This window comes from Lithohypha guttulata (genome assembly GCF_036872675.1).
Source record: "Lithohypha guttulata strain CCFEE 5908 chromosome Unknown scaffold_4, whole genome shotgun sequence".
Lineage (NCBI taxonomy): Eukaryota > Fungi > Ascomycota > Eurotiomycetes > Chaetothyriales > Trichomeriaceae > Lithohypha > Lithohypha guttulata.
This window is the reverse complement of record NW_027042753.1, coordinates 2,532,815-2,546,243: the sequence shown is the minus strand read 5'-3', so window position 1 is coordinate 2,546,243 and position 13,429 is coordinate 2,532,815. Positions and strand designations below refer to the sequence as shown.

Sequence of the window (13,429 nt, the reverse complement as noted above, 5' to 3'; positions counted from 1 at the left end):
CTCTGCGTATACATCTTGTATGCGGACGGGCCACTGCTGCCAACAAAAGATCTACCAGTGTGGTCTTTGCCATGACTTTGTGATGCAGAGCTCAAGATGCTATGGTTCGGAAAGTGAATGAAGGCTGTCACATGAAGACGCGATTTAGTCGCAGTAACTAACGATCCATAAGTCGCGAACTGTGGTTCTAAGCACGGAATTATGCGTTCCTGGCTCCGACGCGTGAACCACTTCCCTCTCTGGTTGTTCTTTGTTCCTGCTTGGTTCACCCCACTAACATTGAGGTCATCTGTTTCTCATCCCTTCCGTGACACAAAGTGAGATTTGACATTATGGGTGTCAACGATTCTCTTCAGGATGGTGTATACCATCGTGCTTCGCTATGGCCCCCTCCTTGACCTCGAAGGACAAGTTCTTCGCTTCTTTAGATACACTAGATGATGAAAGCACTGTAAGCGAGGACGAACCTTTACGCGAAGAGCGCAAGAAAAGACTGAAGACTGAAGATGCTCGCCCGAAGACCTTAAAGACACCCTCTTTGGGTCGATCAGTGACTGTCCAAGAGACATGGCCAACTCGTAGTATTGCAAGGCAACCTCCTCGAAGATCGAACTCCGAGCCGGAAGGCCATCGCACCAAGGCTGGCCTGTTCCAGCATCTCATCTTCTGTGCGTACCTAGATCTGATAAAGTGTCTACCACTAATACTGCTCAGACTTTGTGCCAAACGACAATGTCGCTCCAGTACGCAGAAGGCGTATACAGAGTGCCATCCAGCAAGGTGCAATTTGGAAACGAGATTTAAAGGAGGATATTACTCACGTCATTGTTGATTCCCATTTGGCTGCTGGGGCGGTAGCACGACTGTTCAAAGGACGTATAAACTTCAGCGACGTGCATATTGTGAAGGACAATTGGCTTGTTGAATGTTTGACACACAAGTCTCTAAGAGACCCTAGCGCACACCGCTTTCAGGTCAAGGATGCAGACAAGATCTTTGGCAAAGCGAACGAACCAGAATGTCCAGTAACAGGTCAGGCATCAGCGACAGAATGCAATAGAGAAGATGTGAAAGTAACTCCCCTTCAAAAAGTCACGGCAGTCGCAGCCACGGATGCTTTACACCAGATCATACAGGACCTACAGCAAGCAGATCGTTTGCCCTTCGATGCGGAAGTCGACCTCAAAGAATTCATCTCCGACGATGACGGTCGACAAGGCGGTAGTGGTTATGAGCCATCGTTTTCGAACGAAGCCGGTGTGCTACGGGAAGATAGAGGCTTCAGTTGTATGGAGCCGAACAATGGCAGAAGCTCTGATGGTCTAAACAAGAGAACGATTGAAATTCTTCAGCAAATGGCCACATACTACGATCGAGTTGGTGACAACTGGCGTACGTTGGCCTATCGCAAGGCCGTCAATGCGCTCGACAAGCAGAAAGAATTGGTTGCCACAAAAAACCAGGCATGTAAGATCTATGGCATTGGGTCCCGCCTGGCTGATAAGATCGAGGAGATTGTGTCGACGGATCGCCTCCAACGGCTCGAATCGGTCTCCTCAGATCCGAACGACAAAGCGCTTCAGATCTTCATGGGCATCTATGGCGCAGGTCTTACCCAAGCGAAGTTGTGGATGGACCAAGGCTATCGTACTTTGGAAGACCTCAGAGACAAAGCAACGCTGACTCCGAATCAGCAAATTGGCCTCGACCACTATGACGATCTGCAGCAGCGGATTCCTCGTGCAGAGGTGAAAATGCATGGAGACGTTGTTCAAAAGGCCCTTCTGCGCGTCAATAAAGACTTGGAAGCGGTTGTGGGAGGCTCGTACCGTCGTGGTATGCCAGACTCAGGAGACATTGATGTTATGATAATGCATCCCACAGCCGAGCTTGCCCAGCTCCAAGCATGGGTATTCGACGTTGTCATTCCATATCTGTTCGAGATCGGCTTTCTGAAATGTGCGCTCGCAACATCCCACACGTCAAAAAAGCAAGCACGAACGACGCCCGCAAAGTCTCAGAGGCAGGAAGAAACCACGCCTGGTGAAAACAGCATCGAGCCCATTTCATCATTGGCCACCGGCTCAGATGGCGGCTCGAAGTTTCACGGTGCGTCGTGTTTACCAGATTCCACAGTCTGGCGACGAATCGATTTGCTTCTTGTGCCGGCTTGCTCTCGTGGAGCTGCTATGATCTATTTCACGGGCAATGACATTTTCAACAGATCTATTCGGCTCCTCGCCTCTCGCAAGGGCATGAGATTGAACCAGCATGGACTGTATAGGAATGTGTTGCGAGGGCCTGGAAGGGTCAAACAAACTGAAGGCGAGCTGGTCGAGGGTCGAGATGAGAAGAAGATCTTTGAGATCTTGGGTGTACCTTGGCGAGAACCAGAAGAGCGGAGGTGCTAGGGCTCTGTTGCTGTGATGCCTCGTACTGGGCAGTCGTGCGGTTACTATAGTCTTTGGTCACGTGCCCACTCAGATGCTGTCTGCAGATGCTAGGGCCAGATGCACTATGGTTGGGCCCGTGCTTGGACGTGGTCGATCATACCTTCGGTTTGATTCCACTCTTCCTGATGTCTTCTTCGTCACGATAAAGCCTTTCGCTCATCACATATTCAGCAACCTCCTTTCCAAGCAATTCTTCTAGGGTGTCAGTCCGCTGTTCCACACCTGCCCTTCTACTCTCAGTGCTGCTTATGCCTTTTACGTGCTCAGCATCATCTACCAACTCTATCATCTTCCTCCACTCCTGCTTCATACCTTCCTTTTCTCTGCTCCCATCCCCTATGCCCTCTATATACGCCTCTTGCTCTTGTCTTGAAGTCTCACCATCTTCCCTGTAACATACGCGCAATCTATGCTTGCTCAAAAACGGCTCAAGAACTCGCAATTGCTGGTCGTCAGGGTAGTACTTCGCATTGAATATCCTGACGATGGTGTCAAAACCTGTCAAATGCACTTGCTGCGCATCTCCATAGATTTCAGCTTCGTCGATACAAGCCGCTTTGTCCATGAAAAAGGGCTTCTTCGTCACCGCCACATCAACCACGACCTTGTCATCTGCGAATTCACTCGTGATCTCATTCGCCATGAGACTCATCATGACTAACCTGTCCTCAAAAGCAGCAGGCTTTGGTTTCTTATCCGCGTTCACCGTTGCAAGAAGGAACATCATACGTGCTGGATGTGCACCTTTGTCTTTCAGCAGTGCATTTCGGGCTAACGTAAGATGAGCTTTTGTAGGTGGGTTGAATGACGAGTCGAGGACGTAGAGTGTCTTGATATCCTTGATTTTATGTTGCGGAGATGGAACTGTCTGTGATGAGGCTGAATTGGCGGCAGCATATAGGACCTGAAACTCATCGGAGGACGAGGCAAAATTATGCAGCGTTTCAGCGTAGAGCTCGCGTTGGCGTTTTGCCCATGCTAGGCTATCTTGCCTTGCCTCCATGGTGGCAGATATGCTTCTTGTATGCAGCAACGATTGAGGTCTCAGGAGGTTGATGTGGGCTACTTTACTTTTACTGCGTAGGAGGAAATGCAATGTTCTCATCAGTCACGTATGTGCGTCCGACTGGATAGAGATGCAGCTGTTATTCGGTGTGGTGCTCTTCGGGGAGAAACGGCTTATTAGACAATTCTGCTATTTGGTCCGCATAAGTCGCTCGACAGTCATCCTGTTGCTCAGTCAAGAATCAAGACGTCTCTGCGAGTAGCAAACAGTCTTAAACACACTATGGCCGTGTTTTGGCTTTCGTATGTTTGTTAGGTCCGGCCTGAAATCCAGACATGACGTGGTTGATTGTCAATAATGTCTTCTTTATTTTCCCTCTTCTCTCAGATATACCTCCTTAGTGCTCACTGAACGAGCAACACATGCAGGGCATTCTTGGACAACGCCGCATGGAGAACTTGACGACTTCGCTGGAATGAAGATGCTGAAGTTATATCAGGGTATACGATTCACAGACTGATGTAGCATGAAACGTTCTCATCCTCAACGTGATCGAACTCGTCACAAAAACTGTGATCTCGACCGACTCGACTCGACTCGTATTGCCCTAGTCCCTACGACAAACCCCTTGTGGCCTTAGTGTGAACAGACACCTGAATCATGCGTGGAACATACAGCAGATTGTGTGATAGATGACGAGCTAGAGCACGCTGATGCCGCCTATGTGCTGATCCCAGATACATACTCAGCTCCGAATAGTCGAATTTCTCTTATTTGCTGGTGCCGTTGCTCTACAATGCTGACGAAAATACTGATATAAAGCTAGGTTGAGCCGGGATGTTAACATCATGATGGTATGGTCCGTGATAAATACACAACAAGCTTCGAAGATCTGTTACGGCGACAGCCACGCAACTTCGTGATATCACCCAACGGTGTTCAGCCAATTTGTTGTGCACATGCATGGCGTCAATTCCATACGCATGACTTGGGTTAATTACACAACCAGAAATAAATCTCAGACGCTTTACTGCTTCAATCCTTATCTACCTTTCAGGTTTACTATCAAAGTTACAATACAACCACGACAGATCGCCCAACATGTGCTTGATACCGAGAAACCTACTACCGAGCACCATCACGACGAAAAGTCATGCAAACATGAGCATGTAGGATGTTGCAGACATGCTTCATCTCATAAGAAGGGGAAGTCCTCCCAGCATAACAAAGATCATCGCTATACCACGTCCAACAGTCGTAACGATTGCCACAAAGATAGTCATCACAGAGCGAGGAAGTCTCCGCACAGTGATCAGTCACATCATTCTAAGCACTGCCGTCAGCCAGGCGTGATCAACAACACAGAATCTGAACACCCATCGAGTCCCGGTGTCCATCGCCATCGAGCCTCAATATCGCCTAAGAAGCAGCGCAAGTCTTCAGCTAACACCATCAGTCAATCGAAATCCTGCGGTGACGAAGGTGGATGAACCCATTCAATATCAACGCTACCATGGCAACTACTGGTATGGAAACGTTGACAGACCGGCACAACATCGATACTGGGAATTTCCTGGATGTCAAACGCCTGGCAGTTACCTGACTAACCCGTATGGTTCGGGCTTCCCATCTCAGGGATATCGCGATCACATTGGTAATGCTGGCTATGGCAATCGCTCCTATTGGGATTGGTAGTCCCTACGTTCGCGGCAACTCAGGGCCATTCAATAAGTCCTTGCTTGTGGACAGCGAATGGTCGAAAATAACAGACCTTGGCTGGAGGAGCTGATTGGGCCTGCATCATTTATAGAATCCTCTCTTGGATTGGAGCAGAGCCTCAGTCAACACTGATATTCCTGCAATCCATGGCTTTATGGTGACCTGTACTTACTGCTGCCAGTAAAAATGTGATTTCGACTTTCGAACCTGCATTCATTTAGTATTTGTAGCCAGCTTCATCTGCCCAACCATACTCAGCAATACTTTCATGCAATATTCGGGATGAGCCGAGAGCAGGTAGCACGTAAACACTTTCCGGAGCGTTCGGAGCGGCTATTTCTGAGCTGGAGAGTGATGCTTTCCTTTATATTTCCCCGTCACTTTCAAAGTTCTGTACACTGTCCTCCCCTCTTCCTCCCCTAGCCACCTTCACCTACGTGACATGCCAACCCCCCTCTTCCCCCTCTCCCTCCTCCCCGCGGCAACCACCACCACCTCGCCACCCCTCCTACCTCCGGGCTACACCTTCCGTCCCCTCCAAAACATCGACTTCCACAACGGCCATCTCGAGCCCCTCCAGGACCTCGCGTTCATAGGCACCATCACCGAAGAAGCATGGAGGCAGCGCTTCGAGTACATGGCATCATGCCCCGAGACTTACTTTGTTGTTGTTATTGTGGCGGAGGAGACAGGTAGGATTGTGGGGACGGGAATGTTGGTTGTTGAGAGGAAGTTGTGAGTTTCGTTTGTTGTTCTTGCTTTGTCTTGTTGATGTGGTAGCTGTGGTGGATGTCACATCAGGAGGTTTAGGGGATGGTGTTTGGTTTACGGGGACGATGGTGTTGCTGTGTATTGATGCTTGCTTTTCTACAAGTGAAGATCTGGTATCTATATGTAGCTGACAGCTATCTCTCATTCAGCCTCTTCGAGCTCGGCATACAAGGACACATCGAACACATTGCGATCTCGAAACAGCATCAGGGGAAACACCTCGGATTGTCATTATTGACTGCTTTGAGTCATATTGCGAAGCAAGTGGGTTGCTACAAGGTGTGTCCGAAACAGTGTCTATTGTGCTTCTTGGGTCTTTCGTGGATGCTTACCCAGTGTATAGACGATTCTTGATTGCTCGGCGAAGAATGTCGGATTCTACGAGAAATGTGGCTACGAACAGGGAGGATGTGAGATGCAGCATTATCTTGATGAAAGAGCTAGGGAGCACAGAGTGTAGAAGCAATGTGAGGTAAAGCAAGGGATGGTACGAGAAGTCAGGCAGCGCAGTGCTTCTGCAATGGCTTGTGACTCGAAGCGGGTATTAGATTGCCAGAGGTCCACTCTTGATAGACCATCATTCTTGCACGCTGTCCAGTTCCCGGAACGACAAGCAGATCAGCTACAACTAGTTGTTACTGCTTGCGACTTTCTCGGTATTTGCTACCTTTGTCAAGCTGAGGAAACAAGCGGCCTGGTCGATTCTTGTCTGCCCTTTCGGCTTCTATTTCTGCTTGTGTTTTGCGTCGTGGTTGATTGTTGTTGGAAGGTCTGCGGTTATTACCGACCTCCTCCATTTGTGGTCTTGTCGGTTGCGATGCACTGCCGCTGCTATTTTGACGGCCGACTTTTGTTTCCTCACTTGCTGTGGAATTGTCGAATAAGTCTTGCAGTTTGGTTGCCTTTTGCGCCTCGTTGAGGTCACGAATACTTAGGCCATCACCAGCGACGAAGCCTTGAAATCTATCAAGCAGCTTTTCCAAGTTTGACTTTAGGGCTTTAAATATCGCATCTACTTCTCCCAACTCGTTATCACCTTCAATGCCTAAGGTGGTACCATTTGTGTGCTTGTGAACAAAACCTGCTATTGCCAGGATGCTGTTCATGAATGTCTGCACAGTCGACGGCACACTGTGAATAGCCCTGCCATACTCGTCCTCGTGTAGGCTTTCGACAAGAAGGGTGGTGATGGAATTAATAGCATGCAATGTAAGTGTAGGAGTGGCAGTGGGTGTACCCAGAATAGCAGACAGAATCAAGCGTCTGGGAGAGGTAAGAAGGTAGCGGCCGATTGGAGATTGCTGCGCCTGGTCGATACGAGAATGCAAGGTCTCCCTGGCAGGAGAAGAGTATTCTATAGCAAGTTGCTTGCCTTTCTCCACTGGAGGCTGCCAAGCATCAGGAGAGGAGCCAATCTGCTTGGCTTCGTATGAGATGAAGTTTCCTGCACGTTGAGGCAGCGTAGTGGCAGAAGCTGGCTGTTGATAGATAGACACCTTGGCAGGAGTAGGGTTTGGCAATATACGTGGCAGGTGCTGCAAATTCTCATCAGGAAGAGGACCACCTTGAGCATTGGTGGAGGGTAGTGGAGGTGAAGAGACCAGCTCCTTCATGCGAGATTCCATTGCCTTCACGACGTCAAGACCAGCAGTCAGCATTTGTAAGAACATGGGTGGTTGCGAAGGTCGCTCGATATCAGCGAAGATAGCTTTACGACGCTCAGGATACTTAGTAGCGATAAGGTGAAGTTCCCAGAAAGCGAACGTCTTGACTGTCTGATTCGTGGTCTTGAGTCCTTGCAAGAGAGTGCCATTCGGATCTTTGCTCAAGGTACTGAGAGGAACGCCGTTCCTTATTGGTTGTTGCATCATGAAGCGCTTGAATAGAGCGAGGTCGATCTGCCAGGTCAATGACAGTGCAAAGCCCCACAAGAAGACGTACAACATGATTCCGCCGACATAAAAGGAATCGGGAGGGTTGGCCTCGGACCTGGCAATGCTCGCTATTAATCTTGCAACGACGATATGCGATTTCCACAGGGAGTTTCTCAAGAAACCATTGTAGAAAAATGGGCCAAGGATCGAAGCAATTCCTGAGGAAAGGACAGCAGTTCTGAACATGACACTGACTTGTGGCATCAACCAAGCTCCAAGAGAAGCGACCTTTGTATCTGAAGATTCTTCCTTCGTATATCGGGGTGCGGAAGAGGCATCCTGATAGAGGTGTAGGAAGGACTGGATGACAGCGATGATAATGAAGAAGATGCGGAAATAGATGGGTCGTTCGTTCAGTTTGTCTGGAGCGCCATAACCACCATTGATGATCCAGCCCAGCTCTTGTGATGGAGGAGATGTGAACACGAAGGCTTCACAGAACCAGAATGCGGAGATTGTGTACCAGAACAGCACGGCGTAGGTCGAGTAGCTCGAGAAGAGGATCTTGATGGTGATCCAGTTTGAAGGGGTACATCGATGTCCGAATTTGAGATTTGAGATTTGTAGTAAGAAGACAAATAGGCTGCTTATGGTGAAAAGTAGTGCTTTGATACCAGATGGGCCAATGGGGAAAAAGGCCCAGAAAAAGGCTGGAACACCTGTATACCAATCACTTGCAAGGCCAGCAAGGACTTGGTGCCATATCAGCGCAAGGCTCGCAGCGTGTACGAATCGAGTGTGTAGAGCAGAGGTGAGGAAGCGGCGATATGGCCGTGGTTTGGCAGGGCCTGGCATTGGCGACGCCATCGTGGTCAGACTCAGGTCGGGGAGGAGTAGATTATAACCGCATTTCGACGCAGATGGGCTGTATAGAAGAAATGCAGCACGAGACAATTTCTCTTTGCGTCAAACACACCACGAAAGTAAACACGAGCTTGTGACGCGCGAGCACGTGCAGGCGTCGATCCTGCGGTTAAGCCCTAGCAGCCGCCAGACGCTCTTTCCAGGCTTCACTATTCTTACCACTTCCACTTAGCCACTCCAAGGAGCAGCGCATTGCTACTACTATATCGTGAAAGCCCGACTTCTGAAGTCTGACGAAAGCCATGTCGTTCGACCGCTTGTCCAGCCTAGAATCGCAGCCGACGACGACACGGCGACAGGACGATGCTGTCTATCGAGATGATCCGGAATTCCAGCGCTTCACAGAGAACCTTTCTACGAGACTGTTCGAGCTCGTGTCCAATGTATCACGGCTTTCCAATGAGATTGCCAAGTTAGGGACTTCACGCGACACAGAGCGAGTGCGTGAGAGAGTACACAATTTACTCGAGGAAACTCGCGATGGCTTCAAGGACGTTGGAGAGGGTATCAAGAAAGCGCAAAGCTGGGAAGATCTGAACGTGAGTGGTACAACATATTTCGCATTCGAAACGTGAGAATTGACGGAGTTAGGCCGCCCAAAAGTACACAAACCAGAAACTATCCAGAGAATTCTCAACCGCCCTTACTGAGTTTCAGGTGGTGCAGAGGAGAGCCCTAGAAAAAGAAAGACAGTCCAAAGCTGCTTTAGAAGATGCTTCAGGCACAGTACAATCTCCTTCTGGAGAAGGTCAGCAACAATTGCAACAGATGGACCAGCCACAGTTGGCAGAACAGAGTGAAGTCGACTTCCAAGAAAACCTGATAATAGAACGAGAAGGCGAAATTCGACAAATCGAGCAATCCGTTGGAGAGCTAAACGAGTTGTTCCGAGACGTTGCGCATATTGTACGAGAGCAAGGTGATATGCTGGACACGATTGACGTGAACGTCGAGAATACTTTGCAGGATACCAGAGGAGCCGACGTCGAGCTGAGGAGTGCCAGCCGCTATCAAAAACAGGCACGAAATAAGGCGTGCTGTCTGTTGTTGATTCTGGCTATAGTGCTCGTTATTGTTGTTCTAGCCGTTGTATTGGGCTAGATGTCGTGCGTTCCATTGCACAACTGTCCTCTGACGATTAAATACTGTAGGTAGACTATATAATGGGACACGGAGTTGGTCTTTCATCACCACTCGATCTTTGATGTAGTAGCTGTTTCTCTTCTAGATGTTCAAGGCCGTGAACACGCGTAAGGATCCATGACATCATATAGACCAACTGACCATTTTCTCTACGCGGCGCGTCAAAGTGCTACGCGTACCAACGCACATACTTGGTAGCTCGGTGACGTTTACTTACTCCTCCGTTTGAGCTGACAGCTTTGAATCTGTATAGTAGTTCACATCTTATACAGCATATCATATGGCAATATGCTGCCAAGCCCGCCTGCCGAGATGGCATGTCAATCTTCGGTGAAACGAAAGCGAAGCGATATTGAGGCCGAAGAGAAACGCGACTGCTCCTTCCAACTCGAGAATCTGAATACCAGCTCCTTCCACACGTTCGAGTCACTCTCGAAACTTCTTCGAGCTCATATCCCTCTATCATGGTTGTCTACAAATCCTGCAAATTCCTCCATACCTTCGGGGAGCATTCTACAGGGCGCCATCAAGCATGTCACCTCATGGGAGTACTCTGTGCTTGCGGTTCGAAACATACCTAACGGAGGCTTGTTCGTCCTCGAGAAAGTCGATAGTGACGTCTTCGTGACTCATCCACTCCAACCATTCGTAACAGAAAAATGGCTCCAAGACGCCAGCGTTGGCGCCGTACCACCAGTTTCGCTGCAGATGGTGCTTCACTATGTTCCAGAGCCAGAACTTCCTATGCAGAATACTTCAAGACGGACGCCAAGTCTCTCCTCACTTTCAGACCTGAAAGTTCCAAAGAATCGCCGTGGTGCAGCTGCAAGGTTGTCAATCTTGAGCCATACCAGCAAACAAGAAGAAACCACTCCGTCCCCAATGCTAGAACAGGTACCGGCTCATGTCATACAACCCGAGGTGCCAGAACAGCAACGAGATCAATTCCAGTCTGCGGCTGGGCGCTACGGATATGCGGAAGATATACCTGAACCCGCCCCCTCGGTTCAACATATAGCAGAAGATCAGTCTCTTCCTGATATTGTCCAGCGGGACATGCTAACCCCCGACTACCTCCGTCAACGATATCTGGACAATCTGTACAGAAGCAAAGAGTCGTTGGCCTACTACACCAAAGGTCCCTTGAGTCGTGCTAGGGTTAGAGCTAGGGCCCCCGATGCTTCCATGACTCTTTCTGAGCTAGCAGCCTTCTATAGAGAAAGTTTACTGCCTGTTAAGAAGGAAGAGCTGAAATACAAACAAAGCATTAAGCAGCTCATCGTGCAGAGTGTTTCGACTCAACGTCCTGATTCTGGTGAACAGCTTCCAGAAAAGAGATCAGCAAGAAAGAGGACAAAGTTAGGGAAAGACGGTCTTTGGCCTGCGGAACACGAATACATTCTTCGTTGGTGGCAGGCTAGGAATCTTGCGCCCCTTTCCAAAGAGCACCAGGAAGCCGAACTAGATCGTGGTATCGCTTCGTTGCGCATGCGTGACGCACAAATGCAGATTATCCACATCCTTGAAATCTTATCCATCGAGGCCAAGCAACCCAAGTTGTCGTTGCCCGAGGAAGAGACCACCACGACTGCTGGAGCTGAACACCTGGATACTAAGATGGTTTCAATCGAGTCCGATCCTCCTGCTCAAAAATCAACCAAGCCAGTTAAAAAGCGAAACCTCGAGACCGACCTCGGCTTGCTTGCAGACAAGCTGTGTATATGGCATGTCCTTGGGATGGAGAGCCTACTTCCATCGGTGGATGATCCGGAACAGAGTAAGATTGACGATGCAACCTCTCGAGATAGACTGCGCAGTTTCTGCACCGATGTTCTCATTCCCTTCTACAATTCAAAGCTCCCTCTGCTCTGCAAGTCCCTCTGCAAAACTCTTGCCGGGCCTGAAGTCTACGAGCAAGTCCAAAAGGCGGCGAGAATCAAGGACAACCTCGCTCAGCCATTCCCCTCAGCCACTACTGTGAGGAGTCGACCTTCATCAAGAGCTGGGACGCTGCAACGTGTTCTTAGTGAAGAAGGCATACAACTTCCTTCACCACCTCCATTAGCCCGTTCCTCTACCCTGCCGCCAGTACCGCATTTCAAATCAGAAACCTCTGATCTTTCACGAAGAACTCCTGACAGACAAGCTTCTCTTAGCTTTTCTAACCGCTTGGTCGACCTCGAAGCCGACTCACAAGCCACTGCTCACAAGAAAAGGAAATTGGAACGTGTCGCCAGCCAGAAACAAGAATTGGCAGCAGCTATCCAGGCCTTAAAGAAGCCAAATCGTACCCGTGCAGGAAAGGCATATATGGACGAGCTTGAGCAGCGTAGCTTGGAATTAAAGACTCCCATACTCATCACAGCCACTCCTCGAGCAGAACGTCGGAAAACAATCGACGATATTCCGGCTTTGCCTCCGCCCCCCTTGCAAGACCTGGCGATACCATCCTCTACCATAAAACCAAGGGCTGGGGGAGCTTCCTCACACGTTTTGCTACCATCATCAAGTAGGAAGAAGGCGGTCTTGGCTGCTATCAACAGTACTCCAACGAGGGGCACATCAAGGTTATCGGATCCTCTGCAGATATCCAACAAGTCAAGCACGGTCCAGCATTCAGATCTGGTCAGCAAGCAAGCAATGGAAACTATCTTCAGTACGCCGAAAAAGCAGGTCAAGACTCCATCCGCCAGCAAAGAAAACGGATTTCACCTCCCTGATCTTGCTTTCAAGACAATGGATCGAGCTATGAAGATGCCGGTGGGAGATTCAATCTATGATGAGCTCGGTTGGAATGACGACGATGAGATGTGAAATCTCACATGGGCACCTCTATTCGAGATAGGATGAGTGACCATTTTGAGAGGATTTGCCATATAATCTGACACTTCATAATAATACCTGGTCAAGTTACCTGACACTTGGGTTCCACATACCTGTCCTTAGACATTGTAACGATCAACAGGATGATTGCCATATTTTTGACGTCATCCAGTACTAAAGTACGTTTCAAATAGACCATGAGATGTTGGCCATCATGCGACATGTGGTTGGCGAGCACGTGCTACCAACGTGGTAACAATCAAAGCATCAGTTGTCTGCTAGGACTGAAACGTGAATCTCGATACTTGTACTTGGCACAGCAACTTCTACTGATGTGAGAGACATTGTCTGACATAGAGCTTTCAAGCCACAGTTTGCGATTGACCTCTGACGACTTAATGTTTCACGGGTAACATCCTCGTGGTTCGCGAATCAGGTTTTGTGGTACAGTCTGCAACCGAGCATCCACCATCCCACATTGTGGTCAATGATTGGGGAAGTAACGGTTTTGCACAGCCACACGAGCCACGTTTGTGGCTTCTCGAACATCGGGATTCGGGTCCTAAGTATACACACTTTCCATGATTGGTCAAGATGCAAGATCGACGAGGCCCTGCATCAACGTGTGTCGAGTCCATCAAGCCATTGATATCATCAACCACTCACATCAAGTCCTCCATGTTCTGAACAGCTCTAGGCCAAGTAATTCGACAGCA

At 49.1% G+C, this 13,429-nt stretch overlaps 5 protein-coding genes across 5 annotated transcripts; 3 read left to right on the top strand and 2 right to left on the bottom strand.

Annotated features, from left to right (window-relative positions):
• Nucleotides 1-382: 382 nt before the first annotated feature.
• On the top strand, nt 383-2,411 carry LTR64_006083 (uncharacterized protein; the record flags this gene model as incomplete). Its single annotated transcript, XM_064900418.1, has 2 exons — nt 383-668; nt 715-2,411. 2 exons carry the CDS (start codon nt 383-385, stop codon nt 2,409-2,411), a joined length of 1,983 nt encoding a protein of 660 aa, XP_064753730.1.
• A 136-nt stretch (nt 2,412-2,547) lies between these two features.
• On the bottom strand, nt 2,548-3,456 carry LTR64_006082 (uncharacterized protein; the record flags this gene model as incomplete). The annotated part of the gene is made up of 1 exon (XM_064900417.1): nt 2,548-3,456. The coding sequence occupies one exon, from the start codon at nt 3,454-3,456 to the stop codon at nt 2,548-2,550; it is 909 nt and encodes a 302-aa protein (XP_064753729.1).
• Nucleotides 3,457-6,584: 3,128 nt separating this feature from the next.
• On the bottom strand, nt 6,585-8,690 carry LTR64_006081 (uncharacterized protein; the record flags this gene model as incomplete). The annotated part of the gene is made up of 1 exon (XM_064900416.1): nt 6,585-8,690. One exon carries the CDS (start codon nt 8,688-8,690, stop codon nt 6,585-6,587), a length of 2,106 nt encoding a protein of 701 aa, XP_064753728.1.
• Nucleotides 8,691-8,989: 299 nt separating this feature from the next.
• PEP12 (SNAP receptor) lies at nt 8,990-9,848 on the top strand (the record flags this gene model as incomplete). The annotated part of the gene is made up of 2 exons (XM_064900415.1): nt 8,990-9,286; nt 9,339-9,848. 2 exons carry the CDS (start codon nt 8,990-8,992, stop codon nt 9,846-9,848), a joined length of 807 nt encoding a protein of 268 aa, XP_064753727.1.
• A 127-nt stretch (nt 9,849-9,975) lies between these two features.
• Nucleotides 9,976-12,704, top strand: LTR64_006079 (uncharacterized protein; the record flags this gene model as incomplete). Its single annotated transcript, XM_064900414.1, has 2 exons — nt 9,976-9,997; nt 10,144-12,704. The coding sequence occupies 2 exons, from the start codon at nt 9,976-9,978 to the stop codon at nt 12,702-12,704; spliced, it is 2,583 nt and encodes an 860-aa protein (XP_064753726.1).
• Between the last annotated feature and the right edge of the window lie 725 nt (nt 12,705-13,429).